The sequence below is a fragment of the Podarcis liolepis genome (assembly GCF_965112155.1).
Source record: "Podarcis liolepis genome assembly, chromosome: 5".
In the NCBI taxonomy this organism is placed as follows: Eukaryota; Metazoa; Chordata; class Lepidosauria; order Squamata; family Lacertidae; genus Podarcis; species Podarcis liolepis.
In genome coordinates, this window is record NC_139556.1 from 89062601 (window position 1) to 89080159 (window position 17559).

Here is a 17559-nt window from a genome sequence, read left to right on the forward strand (position 1 = left end):
ACTCCCACCTGCCACAAGGTGGAACAAGATGGAAGCCCCAAACAAAAGAGCCCCCAAACTTTTATTAGCTGCGAATCCCCATGTTACACCCCCCCCAAACTACATCACTAAGACATCATGGTTACATCATGAAAGGGGAGGTCTGGTGGCAGTAATCTGAGCATCCTGGACCCTGCCCCATGGTTCCCCTTACCCTCCACCAAACACCCATCAAGTGTAACAGAAGAGATCTTTACATTTCCCTGTTTCCCAGCCAAGTTAATCACACCCTTTTGTCTTCATCTGGGTTTGTTATTTCTGGAATTGCTACCTGTCTGGCACTCAGGTATCAGGATGCCAGGGATTATCACTCAGGCAGAGGGGCTGCTGAGTAGTTGAGCTCACATGTCTATATGAATTTCCAGTGAGCCAGTACATAGATACATTTATCAGTGAATTCTTACATTTGGTACAGGTATCGTGCAGCAAAGGCCCTTTGAATAGATAGGAAGAAACTGTGATGAAGTGTTTTGTGGGGACAAATCACAAAAGTCACAAAAGTGATTGTGCTGGTTTTGGTAGTGGGCTGCATGTGCATGAAATCTGCTGGAGGGGCACCACCCCCAACCTATACATAAGTTCCTGCAACAAGAGCAATGGGCTTCTTGGGAACCGCTAGGAAATGGGTTGGAGCTTGTGGGGAAATGTTGTGGAGCACAAGGCACTTCTCGTACTCAAAGAGGATCTTCACGGGGATCTCTTTGCAGATGATCTTCCCAAAGATGGTGTCCCCGCTTGCTGATCTCGTCGGCCATCGCTCCGCAGCCCGCCCATGTGATGACACATCTGAAGGATTATGGAGTCCTTGTTCCATTCATGCCATTTCAGAATGTGGTGCTTCCTTATCTTGTTTCCTTGCCTTGTTATGGTGCTGGGAGCCCAGTACTGTAGAGATATTTAAAAACCAGGGGCATTTGTATGTGTGCAGGGCGAGCTCCTTTGCTCTGGCGGTATGGTTGTTGTCAACTCTTCACAGTTTAGCACGCAAGCTCAGCAGGCCAACACTTCTGATGTGTTAGTTGGGTATCCCCTGCTCCCCTGCCTTTGTCCATATCTGGCATAAGCTTTTTTTAAAAAAAAAATGCAAAGAACAGCACCACCACTGTAGCATATAAACATGCTGTTGTGTGCTTTCAGAACCTATATATCCTAAAATATATATCATGCTTTGATCAGTTTAATGCATTTTGCTTTTCTCTTGGTTTTTATGCATCTGTGTGGGGTTTATTGTTAAGTGCTTTGGGTTGTCCAGGACAAGTTAAAGCGACCAACAAATTCTATTATTCTTATTAAATATTAATATATTGATATTAAATATATTAAATATTAATATATTGAATAATTGTGTTGAATTATTTTTCCCATTGCAACAGATCTTTTTCCTTTCTCCAAGGGATAAGGTGTGTGTGTGTGTGGAAATAAGGGGATCTAATTTCTAAGGGAAGAATCGATTAGCGTCTGCTTTCCCCTCTCCTCCTAAGACTTCAACTCCCAGGAATCCTCGCGTGGGAGGGAAAAGTAGGCGTGGTCAGAATAATTGTTTTTAAATGTGCACACGTTCGCTTCATATTTATTCATTATTATTATTATTATTATTATTATTATTATTATTATTATTATTATTATTATTATTATTATTATCTGCAAGGGAACCTTTTAGGGGAACAGTGGCGACATGGCAATATCTGCGCCCCTTCGCTCTCGCCCCCCTCCGCCCATTTAACAACCGTTTGAAAGAGTGAGCACGAGCGTGAGGGGGCGGAGACGACTCTTCCCCAAATCAGCCAATCCTCAGTCGAGCTCACCCCCCCCTTCACGTCGGGGCTTAGGCGTAAACCGGGTACGGAGACCCGGCTCGGCCAATAGAAAACCGCCTTGTAGGTGGGCGGCGCCCAACCCAACGTTCGGAAACAAGCCGGTGAACCATGGAGACGCGCGCGAGAGGCAAACAGAAAGTGAGGAGCTGAGCCCCTGTGACGTCACCCGCACCGCCCCCTGAGGGAGCCACGCGCCAATAGGAGGCCGGCATCCCGGAGCATGAGCTTAGCGTCTCCCCACCCCGCCCCCCGGTGCGTCAGGGCAGCCAATGGGAAGCGGGCAGGGAGCGGACGCTCGCTTTTTTGAATTGGTGTGTGCGTCGCGGCAGGTCCCGGAATGGCGTCTTCCCTCTGAGCGGAGAGAGGCCTTGAGTCGCCCTGGAGGGTGAGGCGGAGGAGGGCGGAGCCTGTGGGAGGAGGCCGGGGGCTCCGGGGGTTAGTGAATGGGGGGGGGGGCGACTGAGAAGGGGGAGTTGGGCGAGTGTGGCTCGTGAAGGGGAGAGTTGGGCAACGGTAGCAGGTGGAGAGGGATGGGGAAGCGAGCTGGCTGAGAAATGGGAAGAAGGCCTCGAGTGGCGGCGGTGGTCGCAGTTGCAAGGGCAGCCAAGGGGGCTTGGTTTTAGTAACGCCCCCACCCCCAAAAAAGAAGAATTAAGAGGCAAATCTGTTCTAGAGTCTACCTGGAAGTCCCTCTTTTCCATTTCTGTCCCCGCCACTCCAAACCCAGGCATATGGAGACTGGGTGAAATAAATGCACTCTGTACTTGCTCAGAGGTGTCACCTTTTTTGCATTTTATTTTTTTACATTCAGGACCTAAGCTCTGGGAATGGAAAAAAAGAAAAGATGGATGAGCCTTAGTGTGTGTATTATAATAAGGGGTCTGTTAAGGAAAATGGAAGCTTATTTTGTATATGTATAGGAAAGTCTTGGGTGTGTGTGTGCCTCTTGTTTTGAAAACTTCATCTTGGCACCTACCTGGAAAGGCAGGGTTTAGGCATTGTGGTGCCGTCTAGATGTTGCGGACAGCAACTCCCATCGTCCCTTACCAATGTCCATGTTGACTGGGGTTGATGGGAAGTGTAGTGCAAAACTCCCAGAGGGCACCATGTTGGCTACCCTTTGTAAGGTGTAGCGCAAATGCCATTTCACCTGTGCTTCTGTTTCACCCTTACGTCCAACGCTGTGCTGTAGCTAAGCCAAAGTACATGGAACTGAAACAGTCACAAACTTCACTTGTTTACTGCTGCCTCTATCCTCACCGTTTCCTCCTGTTATTCCCCTTGTTTCTGTTTCTGGATTATAAGGATTTTGGCTAAGGAACTTTCAGATCTGCACATTGGAAAGGACCATGTTCATAGGTGGTGTTAAATAAAAAAATAAAAAATATTTAGGCAAAGGTAAGCTCTGGTTTGCCCCAGGTGCTTGATCACATCTAAAATTTTTAGTTGCATGTTAAAAATTTCTAAGGTGTCCAAATGTGTAGATTATTTTGCTAGGTCAGTCCAAAGGTCTGTGTAATCCAGTACTGTTTCCAGTACATCCAATATGCCCTTGTGGAACTCACCAGCAGGGTATAATGGTGATATCTGTACCCTATTTATCCCCAGCATCTGGGAATTGGAGAGAGGCCAGAACAGCAGCCCTGTGAGAAAAGTTGGGGCTATTTAGTTTAGAAAAAAGAAAAGCAGGCAGGGGGACATACAGGTGTATAGAATTAGGCAGCGTGTGGAGAAAGTGGATAGAGGGAAGTTTTTCTCTTGTAATACAGAATTTGATCTTATTAAAAGAAGTTGAAGGGGGGGAAGTGCAGAGCAGACAAAATGAAGTATTCCACAGTGCACAGCCAAGCTTTAGAATTTGCTTCCACCAGATGTGATGACAGCTAGATTAGATTACTTTAAGAGGGGAACAGACAAATTTATATAAGGCTATTAGTGGGTGTGTTTGCATGTCATGCTAAGCTATGATTTACTGTGAACATGCAGATCACTCCTGCATCAACTGTCCCTTCTGACAAGCAGGAGCAACAAACCAAGATCCTTGGCTTAGTGTTGCGGCTGAAACAGAATTAGTAGTTTCTTTAGCTCCAAGCAAACCAGGATCTGAAGCCAAGGTCTGTTCTTGGCTTACCTGTTGTGCTTTGTTTGAATCATGATCCCAAGACATGTACTGTGGATTGTTGCCCCTGCTGAAGCAAGAGTGATCTGCGTTTACTATGACATCTGAATGCAGCCATGCCTCTGAATGCCAGTCACTGGGGAACAACAGTGGGAGAGGGTTATTGTGCTAATGTCCTTCTTGTAGGCTTTCCAGAAGTATTTGGTTGGTTACTGGCAAATAGGATGCTGGACTAGATATGCCTTTGGTTTGATTCAGAAGGGATTATCTTCTGTTCTTACAAGGTGTTCTAAAATAAGAGGTAGTCCTTAAATCACTGCTTTGTAATATTGAATGTAACCTTGCTTTTGAGTTTTGCTTTAGAGATCTGGCAATCCTGCTCTGTGCCACAATTACAGTTTGTTAGTAATGGTTGTCACCTAATGTCAACACATGCTTTATTGTGTGTATAGGTGTTATAAAACAGGTCAGATGGAAAAACATCACACTGGAGTACTATTGATTTATAGATGTGTTTTGAGTAAGGATGAAGTAATGATACTTAAAATACAGATTTGGGGGGTGGGAATCATGGGTCTGTATGTGATACAACAGATTAGATTTATTTCAGATGCATGCTTAAATTCTTGATTCCATCTTCTATAAAATGTGTTGTTGCAGGACCTGAAACTTTGGAATGTGGTGGGCAGGGTTTATGAGCTGAAGTATCAGTGATCAGAGATGGAGCATGTGTGCATTTTCATCTATCCCCATGAAGCTCTGGTTTTTCATGTTGGGTACTGCCTCACTTTGTTCCATTGTTCACTGATCTAGTGAATAAGTCATTGGTAACTGCTGGGGGGAAATTGATTGCATATTGAGACTCCATGTTGCAACACTAATGCTTGGCATCTTCAGTCATGTGCTTCCTCACATGATTCCTTCCCGTACCAGCACTGCAAGTGCAGCAGGTCGCTGACCCAACTGTGGGAAATGACCACGTGAGCCCAAAGTTCATGGACAGCTTATGTATTGGGCTCACCTAGTGCTTGCTTCTTGCTTTCTTTTTGATTTCTAATAATTTGAAGAGCTGTCTTATTCTTGTTCTCATATCTTAAAATGAAATAAAAAGCATATGCAACACCTTTCAATTCATGCTGGTTGTGCACTTGTTCCTCTTTGATTGGATATCTGCCTCAGCACTCAGTGTTTAGGAAAACTGTAGATTACAATACTGCTCAAAGCATTTGCACTCATCTAAAATTAGGTGTGTTGGGCAGGGCAGCACCTACTTTGTGTAGACGATTGCATCTGTTCTGTGCTGAAATTATTCTGGAGCTAACAAAGGATATGCAGGGACAACTGTAAACCTGGGGTGGTCTTAACTTGTCTTGCATAGTCGATTCCCCCTTTTATTGTAGTCTATTGAGATGTTAAATGTTCTGAACACTACAAGCCTATCTAATATTCTAATCTGTGTTAAGCTGTTTTCAGTATGCATTCAAATTCAAAGTGCCTTGCTGGTTCAGATCAAGATCCAGTATTTGCACAAGAATCACAGCAACCAGCTAGGTGGTTCATTGGAAATTGGCTCCACCTCCGCCTTCTGCTCCACCTGTCATCACACTACTATCACAGAGTATAGTTTATCTGATCTGCTCATATTTTGCCTTAGCTGTGTGTTCCTGTGTGTTTTGCCATTCACTCTCTTATGACAGTGTAGTTAAAAAAACCACATTCCAGCCTCACCTGTAACAGCTGTGAAGTTGTGCGTACAGTTGCATAATAAAAGGTAGCATATGAAAGGTGAAAGTTAAGCAAAGGTTAGAAATCAGAAAGAGGGCTATGAGCATTGATGGAGTGGCTGCAGAAGAAGCTGTAGATGCAACACCTTGAAGTTTATGTAGAGTCTTCTTAAGTAATGGGCAGAGATGTTTCAGCAGTTGTTCTGAAGTTACTAAAAGGGAGTAAGACAGACAGGAAGGCATACAAGACAGACTTTCAGTTGTCTGGGCTTCATCATACAAAATAAAAGGTCAGATCTTATGTAATGAAGCATAATTTCTCTACACTCGGTACAAGCTTGAAATACAGGCCTCCTCCCTTGAGACTTGACAGTTTAGAGAAAATGAGAGGCTTACTATTCCTCAGATTTTTTTCCCTGTTCAAAATGCTTCTACTTAGTTTGATAATGTGAAAAGAGGTATGTTTATATGATGCATAAAGAATTCATATAGTTAAACACAGCCAGTTACGTTGTGAGTGTTATTGTTAGTTGGATTTGCGTAACTATAGGTTTGATAGTGTCCTGTAACCTGTCAGCTTCCCCTGCTGATGTGCCAGGAGTTGCTCTGATACTTGTAACACTTGCATGAGCATTTTACATAGCATGGCACACAAGTGAACTTAATCCCTTCCAGAAGTCCGGTCTTAAACTGAAACTGTTCTTGAACTGAGGCACGCTTTCCCTAATGAGGCCTCCTGCTGCCAGTTCCCTTCCACTGTTTGGATTCCATTTTTAGACTGAGGTAAAGTTTGCAAACCAGGACACTACTTCAGGTTTTGTGGAGTTTGTAAACTGAATCATTTGTAAACAGGACTGTTCTTAAACTGAGGTACCGCTGTACCAGAGAGTCATGGACACCAGAATTCCATGAACACAGAGACGAGCACAAATGAATACTATAAATAAACAGCATGTTGAGAAAGTTGCTCATTTGGCTCCAGTAGATTTTGCAACATTTGGACAGCGCATATAGTTATAGAAAAATATGTTTTGCATAAACATCTTGAAGTATGATCTTATAGCCCAGGTATCTTCACCCACTGACCCACCCAGAAAACCCCCCTTTCTCCCTGTAGTGTTTAGACCCTGCAGATCTTAATGGCAAAACAGAACAGGAAGCAGCAGGAATTGGTAAATGCAAGAGGAAAAGTGAGGCTTTGACAATGTAGGTACAAGCTCTGGTACGGGTATTCAAATTGCAGAGTTGCTTTTGGAGTACGGTTAGGAACCTTACATAGATTGCTAATAGTTTCCTAAATGGTGTGTTTCCTTAAAAATAATAATAACTTACTGGGTGATTCCCTTGCAGCCGTAGAAGTGAAATACCCTTTTGACCATGGCTGACAACAGTACGCTCATGTCTGATACAGGGAGGAGTCTCTTGGCAGATTCTTCCATTCTTGACTCCAAAATTACAGAATCTTCAAAGGAGAACCTATTCAGGGGATCAGCTTCAGATGGTGAAGGTAATGGAATGAATGGTTCTTATTTCAGAATGTGGATAAAAGTCACTTGCTATTAAAACTCTTGCAATCTAGCTATGAATGTAGTTATACTTCTCTTTGTATTCCTCTAGTTTTTTCAGATGGGAGCATTCAAATGTGTGCTTTTATAGCAATATTTATGTTATACTTAGCTAAAGCACAATGCAAACTCTTTCCTGTAGGCTTATTTTGTTTTTATTTACTAATTAAAGTATTTCTGTTTTGCCTTTGGCTTCACAATGGATCCCCAAGGCAACTGTCAACTTCATTAAAATAATAAAAGCAAGTAGAACACAAACAGCAGCAGCAATAGCAACTTTATAATAGGTAAATATCAAGACCACAGATCTAAATAGTGAATATATTATTGAAAAGTGCACAAACCTACAAAAAAAAAATTCTTGTTGGCATATAATGAATAAGCTTGTGGGAATTCTTTAATGGATAGCAAGATGTTCCATAATTTCTAAAGGGCCATTTTGCACATAATGCTAAGCCAAACCAGTGGCTTGGCGTGAACAAACTAACGTGTTTCTCCCCAAGCCTTGCTTCTGCTGCACTACCTGGCACTAAGCAACGGTTTAGCTTAGCATTAAACCTGAGCCCAGACGTGGTTGGCTTTACTCTAGACCAGAGGTTTTGAACCTTTGTGAGTCCCTGGCTCCCTACATTCTTTCTGCGGCCCCCCTGTGGGGCTCAGGAGCTCAGTTATGTCACCCCTTACCTTCCGAGCTGGCAGCCTCTCGCCCTTTTTCAAACACCATCTGTTGTGGAGTGTTCCCTCGGCCTTCTCCTTGGGAGTCCCCTGGGCATCTACTGCTGCCGCTCCTGGTCTCTGAGCTGCCCCCCTGCCCGAAAGAGAAGTGCCTCCTCACACTGCCCTACTGGGGCATCGGAAGAGGATGCCCCTACTGAATTATCTGGATCCATTCCCAACCAAGATTCAGGCCTAGCTTCAGAACTGAGTCAGCCTTGGTTACCCTGACCCATGACCTTTATCAGGACAGGGATAGAGAGAATGTGATCCTGTTGCTTCTCTTTGATCTCTCAGCATCACAGTACCATTAACCATATTGGCTGGATCAACTAAGCGAGTTAGCAGTAGGAAATATGGTGATTCTACAGGGCTGTTTTCAGAAAGTGACACTAGGAGACTCTTATCTGCCTTAGTGGCCCAACAGAACCTGGCCAAAGGTGAACGTGAGGTCAGCACCTTACCTTGGGAGACAGCAGCGGGCACTGCCGAGCCTGCATGGTGGAAAGGCTCCCCTTCAGCTCTGGGCACTCAGGTACCAGGGAGACCTTGCACACAGCCAGTACAAGAAAGGCCAGAGCGGTGCCTGCATGCCTGCCTGGCCTCCCACTTGTCTGTCCGTCCCAACAGCAAGGGCTGGTTGGACTCCCTTGCCTACTTGCTTGCCTACTCCAAGGCTGCCTCAGCTCCTGGCAACCAGCACCCCCTGGCCAGCCCCAGAGCCACCATTCACCTGGGGAGCTTGTAGCTAGAGCTGCTGCAACAGGTGTGCAAACCTTTGGGAGGAAGAGACGTGAGAGGGCATCAGAGGAAGGAAGGAAAGGAAAGAAGGACCGAGGCCAGTGTTGCCCACAGCACCCCTGACCATCATTCAAGGCACTCCAGGGGGCCAGAAACAGAACCCCGGTGCTAAACGGTTGCCGCCTGTATAGCTGAATTACATGTATAAAAGGATGTTATTGGGAATATAAGCTTCTTCTACTTCCTCTCCCTTGTTGAGAGAGAAGATAGGTCGCTTTAATTCTGCAATCATATGTTTAGATACTGTTTGTTCTTTTTTCACCTCTCCCAAAAGAAGAAATGCCGCAGATTGAAACTAGGGTAGTCCTACCGAAAGAAGCTGCAAAATGTGAAGAACTTCTGAAAGCTTTGGAGGTAAGATTTATCAGGCCCCCAACATGATGCCCATGACTGAACTTGTGCCCTTGAAGATTTCTGGTGCTCTCAAAATTCTAAATGCCCATGATCCCAAAATGGTATGTGATCCCTCATGTTATTGAAAACTTGTAGTTGAGGCTTTGGATTATTTCGTTCTCATACTGAAGTTCTCCTCTTCTGCAGACCATTAAGATAATGGAAGTTCCCGTTATAAAGATAAAGGAAGCTAGTTCTGGTAAATCGGAAGAAAAACTTATTAAAAGTATTATCCATATGGTATGTTGGGGCAATTACGTGTACATATCTGCATGCAGTCTTTGGCACTACTGGGACAGAAGTGGGCAAAATCAACAATCTCATCACTTGGTATATGGATAATATAAAAGCACAATAGTAGTGAATGGTGCACAATGGAGCTAGCTGAATCGAAGCTTTGACACTTTGGGGTGTTGGCATTGGTTCTGAATTGATGTACACCTGTGATTGTTACGATGATGTATCTCATGCTCATGAATTAGAACTCAAATTTGATTTAACTATTAAAACTCTTTGCTTCTATCTGCAAAAAAGGAGTCATGTTTCTGTTGAGCTAGCTTCAAATTTAATGGGCAGTTTCTAACCCATACTTATTTTTATTGAAATAATCCTGCTATACAACTTATAGGCAGAAAAACATTTTTGTTAGCTTTACTATTGTAAATAATACTTGACTTTTTTGTAAACAATCGAAGGAAATTAAAGTGCCCTACATAAAGACGGATTCAGTGGAGGAGTATAAGAATTCCGATTCGCCAGAATTTGAGACCATTTTTGTGATAGCAGACTTTCAAGATCCCATTTTCAATGATTTGCACAAAGCTGACTGCAGAGTCCTTGGGCCCCCAATAGTACTGCATTGTGCCAGAAAAGGCGAGGTAAGAATATACATTGTAAGAGATCTTGAAATGGTGGCTAGCTTCTGTTTTAGACACGCATATATTTGGATACAATCGTGGCTTCCCCTGTAACTCCTAAAACTGGGGCCTGTTTAAAAATGTATTTTATTCACTTGTCCTTTGGGATACACACTGGATTCTTGATCCATGTCTGTGTTAAATATCACAGTCATAACCTTTGACAGATCTGTTTTCACTCATTTTTCCTCCTTACCATGATATCTGTAGTGCAACATTTGAATGAAGCACACTTCTATTGTGCATCTAATACTTGAAAAAAAAATAGAGTCTTGTGGTACCTTAGAGGCTAACAGGTTTATTAGGGCATAATAAAAAATACATCCATAATGAAAATGTACACTAAACAAAACATGTTAACACAGGAGGTTCTGATCAGGTCTGTGGTCCTTTTCTTACATTGCTGTAACTGTGTTTTCTTCTTCCCACACAAATCTCTCCTCCTCCCTAGGGAGTCTTTAGCTTTAGCGTCCTTTGTCTTGTAAATGTGACTTCTTCATTTAGATGTTAACAAGAACAGTATAGGAAGAAACAACCAGGAAGTGACTTCTATAGAGCTGTAGGTTTCCTGAATGGGTGGCAGTTTATTCTTCAAGTGCATGATTTTCACACGTCTTCTGTGACAACTAACCAGTTTACTTTTATTTCAGCCTCTGCCTTAACCAGTTTACTTTTATTTCAGCCTCTGCCTTTCTCATGCCGCCCGTTGTACTGTGCCAGTATGCTGAATCTTGTGTTATGCTTCACAGGATTCAGAAAGAAAGAAGAATTGGTAAGATTGTCCTTTTTCCATGCCCCTTAGAATAGTTCACCTACATGGAATAATAGTTAAAGAGGCTGCAATATTGAGTGGAGAACAAGTAGTGGGAGATCCGCATGGAGCTTGGTACTGACTGCTATAGCAGCACCACTTGAGGAATGTGCAAAGAAGTCTTTTTTTAAAGTCACAAATGGAATAGTATGATGGACATGAAATGGGGACATCTGGATTCAAGCTTCCACTCAGCACTGAGTGATATTCAGCTGTGGGATGGCAACTGGTCCAACTTGAAGACATGATGTGCATCTGTTCCTGCAGGCATTTTAAGGGCTTTTTCTGATTTTACCTGCTGATTTTTATTTGTTATGTGCTTTCTGTGATTTTTATGCACACTGCTTGGAAATTTTTGTATATAGTTGAAATAAACAGAATGGGCATCATGTCATATACACCACCATATGGAAGACAGGAATACAATTATGAGACACAAGTTGGTTAAAAGTACCAAATGTTTGTGGGGTAATACTGTGAGTGCTGATAAGTCGAGTTAACTCACTGCAGTCAGCAAGTAGTTATCTTCTCTTTCTGCCTCTGGCAGCTAAACATTCCTTTAAAGTTTTGGATTTTAACCTATTCCTTCCATGTGGTAGAGTAGTATGGCATTTATGGGGTGAGTAACTAGGCTTCGGACCGTTGCAACTTGTATACTGTTTTTTCAGTTACCCTCACAACATTGTAGCCAATTGGAAGTAGAGTGGACATCTGCTTCTGCTTCCCCTTAATTGCCAGGTTCATAGGGTGAATTTTTGACTCTCCTGTGCAAAGCACCCCTAAGCAAACCTTCCTCCGAACTCTTGACCCTCCTGTGCAGGAATGCCTTTAAAGAGAGAAGTAACCATTTTACAACCCAAATGTTGCAACATAAACTGAAAGGAGAATGGCTGGAAGTACTGTTGCTTTGTACACTGAATTGCAGACTGCATATTACCTTGGTCTAATAGGAATTTTGTTTAAAAAATAAATAGAAAACTAACTGGAGCCCAATTTTGTTCTTAGGTGAAGCTGGTGACTTTGGCTCATCATATGGGAGGGATTATTCGACGGGATTTCAATTCAAAAGTTACACATTTGGTGGCTAATTCTACGCAAGGAGGCAAATTCAGAGTATGTTCATTTCCCTTTCTATTCAGAGTTTGGGTGCAGAATATGGTTTTTTTGCATATACCAGGCATATGATGCAAAGGGATGATAAGTACTGTATGTACACTAAGCTGTGGGCAGGAGTAAATGGATTTTGCATTTAAAGTTTTTGATTCTGCATCTTTATTTTAAGAGGCATTTCAGTATTTTGAAGGATGTCTTGGAGGTGTATTAGAGTGGCATTTTGAAGTTGCATAACTTTTCATTTAAATGTCAACTCCAAAGCAGTTGAAGATACAATTCATATAGATAAGTATTCTGTTGCAAAGCCTATACTTGCAGCCTGGTGCTGTCAGCTGGAGATCTAAGAATGCAGTACAGTAGTTCTTCTTATGGAGCTACCTTACGACCCAGTGGCAGGAGATGTTTAATACTGTAACTGGACAGCAGTTTTGTTGCACCCGGCCATATTAAAATGAAATCTCACTTGTGTCTACGTTTCCCACAGGAATGCAGTGAAGTATACCATAGCTGTCTTCCATGAGCAAACATCTATTTTATCTAAATCATTTGAAATACAGTTGATCCTCCGTTTATGGCTTAGTAAAATAATGAATTGTCCATATTCGTATATATGATGGATTTATTGAGGGCTGGATAATATGTCTCCATTCCAAAATGTTGGGGTGGATAGACATAAATCATTGATTGAAAATCTGATTTACATTGGCTTCCCCCTCCTGCAGAAGGACTGTAGCTCAGTGGTAGAGTATCTGCTTTGCATGAAGAATGTCCCAGGTTCAGTCCCTGGCATCTCCAGGTGGGACTATGTACCCAGTCTAGAATGTACCCAGTCTAGAATCCTAGGGAGACTATGCCAATCAGTGTATACAATACTGAGCTAGATGAATCAATGATCTGCTCCATTCCCCCTGTTATTTGACTCAAGGAAGCAATTCAATTGTTTTAATATTTCCTGAAGGAGCATGTATACTAATCAACTTACGTAATTAAAGCTTACCATTAAATAAAGCTTTTCTATTACATGGGAGCAGAATCTGACTGTTGGGATACTGCCAGGGAGATAAAGTCCATCATGGCCCCAAGCTGTTTGCCGGACGATCCATCGATCTCCCGTAGTCATGCAGTATGAGCAATTAGCGACACGAGTTTCCTGGAAATACCTTGCCACATTCCAGGGCTCATGCACACTCTTATCAGCAGATAATGCACAGCCAGAAGTCGCACTCAGGAGAGCATTATTTACAAGCTTTTATTCAGCGTTGATCAGAACAAAGAAAGACATGACTGTTCTGCGTCAGTGTCTTCAACAGAGAGAGAAAACGAAAGCAAAGTAGTCAGGAATTTCTAATGCCTTCATGCAAAAGAAAGGTGGGAGGAAGGAATGTGCAAGCCTGAGTATTGCCAAACCATGTTTTGGTGTTGGAATATGAATATGTGGGTGCATGTTTCACTATTACAATGTTTGACTCCAAAGGCCAGATTTCACCTGCTTTGTTCTTTGAACTTTGTGTTTCAATAGGGACCCATGGATTCAATTTTGTGAGCTTGCCACACTTCCACTAACATCCAGTGTTAAAGTACAGATTTAAAAAAAAAATTAAAAAGCCCACAAATGTTCATTCTGTTTATCAAGCATAGATTTTTGTGTTTTGTGAAATCCTATGATCTTTACTAAGTAAGCCTTTGCAAGGGCATTCTCTTTTTCAGTCTGCATAGGAACTGTACCTGTTAACCTCTTTCTCTGCTGATTTGCAGGCAGCTGTGAGTCTAGGCACACCCATCATGAAAGCAGACTGGATTTATAAGGCCTGGGAGAAAAGGAATGACATGTATGTATACATTGTTCAAAGTGGCATTGGTATTTGCACTTGCGTGCAGGACAGTGAGAAGAAACCATTTTCTGCATAGGAAAACATGGTGCAACAAAGTTTAAATCCCTCATCCCATTTCCCCTCCACTCCTTAGTGACTTCTGTGCTGCTGCTGAGGAATTCAGGAAAGAATTTAAAGTTCCCCCATTTCAGGACTGCATGTTGAGTTTTCTTGGATTCTCTGACGAAGAAAAGAAGAGCATGGAAGAAATGACAGAAATGCAAGGTAAATGTGAAAAAACTATTGCAGTAAAAGAGTCTATGTACATAAAATGCTTTAAACCTCCTTGTGCCCTGGACAAAAACACTACTATCACTGTAAAAAGATACTTTGGGGGGGGGCACACATATTAAATAGCCAGCATGTTATTGTATTGCTGATACTACAGATTTTGATGCTCTGTTTTACTGAGAACGTGTTAGTGTTCATATTTGTAAATGTATTACAGTAGTTGATGACTTGTTTAATGAACTGTATACCCCTCTATTATACCTGTCTATGGAATCATGCTTTTCTACTGATTTGCACTTAAAAGAGGTTGACGTCGCCATCTAAAGCAAGTCTAAATGCCGAGAATTTGTTACAGAAGAAATGTCAAATGCTTAAGCTGTATCTCAAATTGCATTTGTGCAGATTTGTGCTTTTTCTTTAATTCATGTACAGCTTCCTGAACGTAAAAATGTGGAGAGCCAGCTTTGCATCATGCATAATAACAAAAATCTGAAGCTGTGCGAAAGAAATTAGTGCTCTCTCCTTTAAATATGCTATTCTAAGTATGGTTAGCGTTGTTTGTAGGTGCTCTACAGTTCTTAGAGCTCTCCATATCTTCATATCCCTTACGCTAACATTCAAAAAGGCCAGTATTATTCTCAAAGTACAGACAGAAGAAATAAGCAAGTTCCATGTAGTGAGTTCATACTTGTGAGATTTCAAGTAGAGACATTTATGTTTATCCTCTTAGCCAGTATGTAGCACCAACTAGTGATGCCCTTCTCCATTCTCTAAAATCTGCATCTGCTTGCATTGAGCCTCAGATTTCTTCTATATCTTCCTTTCTAAACTCTTATTCTGAATAAATAAGGGTTTGGTGGACCTGTGGTCCTCTTCCTAATTTCATGTGTGTGGCAAGGAGGGGAAAATGTTGACGACAAGTGGCAAGAAGAGATGTGCCCCAGCTCTGTCCCCTGACAGATTACATGTGAGGGACAGAGGAAAGTCTCCTCTCCCCCGCCTTACATAATACTTTGAGAATAACTTTGCACATTTTCCCCTGGGAAATAAGATTCCTGCCTCCCTTGGTGTTACTGTAGTGTGTTGGAATGAAAATTAAGTGTAGAATTTAGGAAGGAACAGATTAATCTTGGCAACCCTCTTTTGTCTTCAGGTGGACAATACCTGCCTGTTGGTGATGAAAGGTGTACTCATCTCGTAGTTGAAGAAAATACTGTAAAAGACCTTCCATTTGAGCCATCACAGAACCTCTACGTTGTAAAGCAAGAGGTCAGTTTTAATAGAAAATCCTGGATTCTTAAAATGCATCCTAAGCCTAAACCCCTTGGCTTTTGCTTTTCAGTAGCTATTTTTAACGTTGGCAATGATGGATTGTTGTATATGCTTGAGCAAATCACAGAAAATGTTTTTTCTCCCTCTAGTGGTTTTGGGGAAGCATTCAGATGGATGCCAAAGCTGGAGAATCCATGTACCTTTTTGAAAAGGTGAGCTGCTATAGAAGGAAATCTAGAATACTGAAAGCAATTTATAGAACCAGAATGGGATCTTTAAACTGGGCAATTCTTGGTATTAGCTTATTAATGAAATAGAAGATGGAATTTTGGGTGATATTTAAACACTTCAGTTCCATTAACCGTGTCAAAGCATTTTTTGTTTCTGTATTTATGTAAAACACGTATGGACACTTTTATGAGCAAAACTCAATTAAGGCAACTCAAACCATAGTTTAATACAAACAATGGTTTAATGACTCAAACCATAGTTTAATACAAACAATGGTTTAATGTGAACAAGCAGCAGATCGCAGCTCAGAAGCTCTTGTGGCACTCCTCCTCCCCTGGTGCTGTGCCAGAGACGAAACAAGGCAGAGTTGTGCTTGTCATGTCATCTGAACCAGAGTTTGTGGCTTCCTTCCCCTAAACAAACCATGAGAGGTAAACCAAGAACAAAGCTTAGCTACTACTCATGGTTTGTTGGGAGAGAAACAAACCATAAGCACAGGTTTTGACAGCGTAATGAGCCAGATTCTGGGTTGTTTAGTTTGTGGGAGCAGCAGTGCTGGAACATTTGAGCAGTGTGCACCACCATGCTATTTGTTCCCATTAAACCATAGTTCATATTAAACCATGGTTTAATCTGTCATGTGATCTAGACCAATAAGAGACTGAAGTGCAATTTCTAACAACAAAATAGAATAGAATACAAAGCCTCCTGTGAAAATTTGAGTAGTAGTAAATGCGCATCCAGCCAAAAAATAAAACACTTTTTTCCCCACAAGAAAAACCATCACCTCAAAGGAATTCAATAATAGTAGAAGATAATTACTAAAGAATCAGCCAGTGAAAATAATTGGGTTTTCAAGGCCTTCCTGAAGGGCTATAGTAAGCTTTACAGTGAAACCAATAATTCATTTCAGTAGCAGGATTTTACAGCTTCCTGTGGTTCTGAGCTGTAGAGCAGGAGTACAGTTACCTATCTGAATGTTTATATTTCATTGCAGTTAGACAGTCCTGAACTGAAAACGTCTGTCTCACAACTTTCACTGAGTACTCCAAATAGCAACCGGAAGAAACGTCGCTTAAGAGAGACCCTTGCTCAGCTGACCAGAGAGGCAGACATGTCTCCCTTCCCACCTCGGAAGCGGCCATCAGCTGAGCATTCCCTTTCGATGGGATCCTTACTTGATATTTCCAATACTCCTGAATCGGGCATAACTAATGGAGGTAAGGCAAAACCAGCTCTGTGTCACTTAATAGTTGTGGCAAAAATAAAACACTTCTGAATACTGACACGAGTAACTGATTTTTCCCTTCTCAATACTATACAGGGAGCAGGATAGAATTGAGGAACGTGGATATTGGTAGACAGAAGGGCAACTCTCATTTCTATAGACTTAGTCGGATGAGGAGGAAATCATGCAGGCTTTCCAGATGTATTCCTCTGGATAACGTTGCTCGTAAATGTTGCATAAACTCCTTAGAAAATCTGCAACAAACCATCAAGGCAGCTAGCAGTAAGCCACCTGAAAGCCTAGTTAATGAAGCACCTCAAATGAATCTTCAGAAATTCATTATTTTCCCAGTCGAAAGCAAGGAAACTTCTGTAAGCCTCCGTTCCATTCCAATTTTGAAAGATCTTGTCTTATGCGAACATCATCCAGTTAGAGAGGTACCGAGAACATCACAAGGTGATGATGAGCAAATTTCCTTAAATTTTTTAGATTGCAGTGACCATTTAGGTAATGCAGAACTTAATTTGGGGCATGAGTCGTGTACTAAAGGCGATTTCAAAATACAAATTGGATCCGTTTGTGGCACCTGACTTCCAAGGTGAACCAAATTTGTCCCAGCAAGAGTAGAGGTGGAGACATCTTACTGATGTAAATAAGGTTGCTTCAGCTGTACCAACTTCAGTGCTGAAGTGCAGGAAGTGAGTTGTGAGAGA

The 17559-nt window shown here is 42.0% G+C and overlaps 1 protein-coding gene and 1 long non-coding RNA gene across 10 annotated transcripts in view; one reads left to right on the forward strand and one right to left on the reverse strand.

Moving 5' to 3' along the window:
- Nucleotides 1-17559, reverse strand: part of LOC310707497 — a 579039-nt gene that overhangs the window by 42731 nt on the left and 518749 nt on the right. The gene's annotated exons all lie outside the window — the stretch shown is intronic.
- Nucleotides 2027-17559, forward strand: part of ECT2 (epithelial cell transforming 2) — a 43113-nt gene continuing 27580 nt past the window's right edge. The window contains exons 1-12 of one of the 9 annotated variants that reach the window (XM_083503981.1): nt 2027-2241; nt 7050-7206; nt 9057-9133; nt 9868-10050; nt 10772-10861; nt 11906-12013; nt 13769-13842; nt 13979-14109; nt 15269-15384; nt 15537-15599; nt 16616-16838; nt 16943-17302. In XM_083503981.1, coding sequence (XP_083360107.1) covers nt 7077-7206; nt 9057-9133; nt 9868-10050; nt 10772-10861; nt 11906-12013; nt 13769-13842; nt 13979-14109; nt 15269-15384; nt 15537-15599; nt 16616-16838; nt 16943-17302 — 1555 coding nt within the window. In that variant the 5' untranslated portion in view covers nt 2027-2241; nt 7050-7076. Of the gene's footprint in view, nt 2242-3862; nt 3971-7049; nt 7207-7481; nt 7552-9053; nt 9134-9303; nt 9413-9867; nt 10051-10771; nt 10862-11905; nt 12014-13768; nt 13843-13978; nt 14110-15268; nt 15385-15536; nt 15600-16615; nt 16839-16942; nt 17303-17559 lie in introns of those variants that run through there. The other 8 variants (XM_083503979.1, XM_083503987.1, XM_083503980.1 and 5 more) reach the window with 8 other exon arrangements.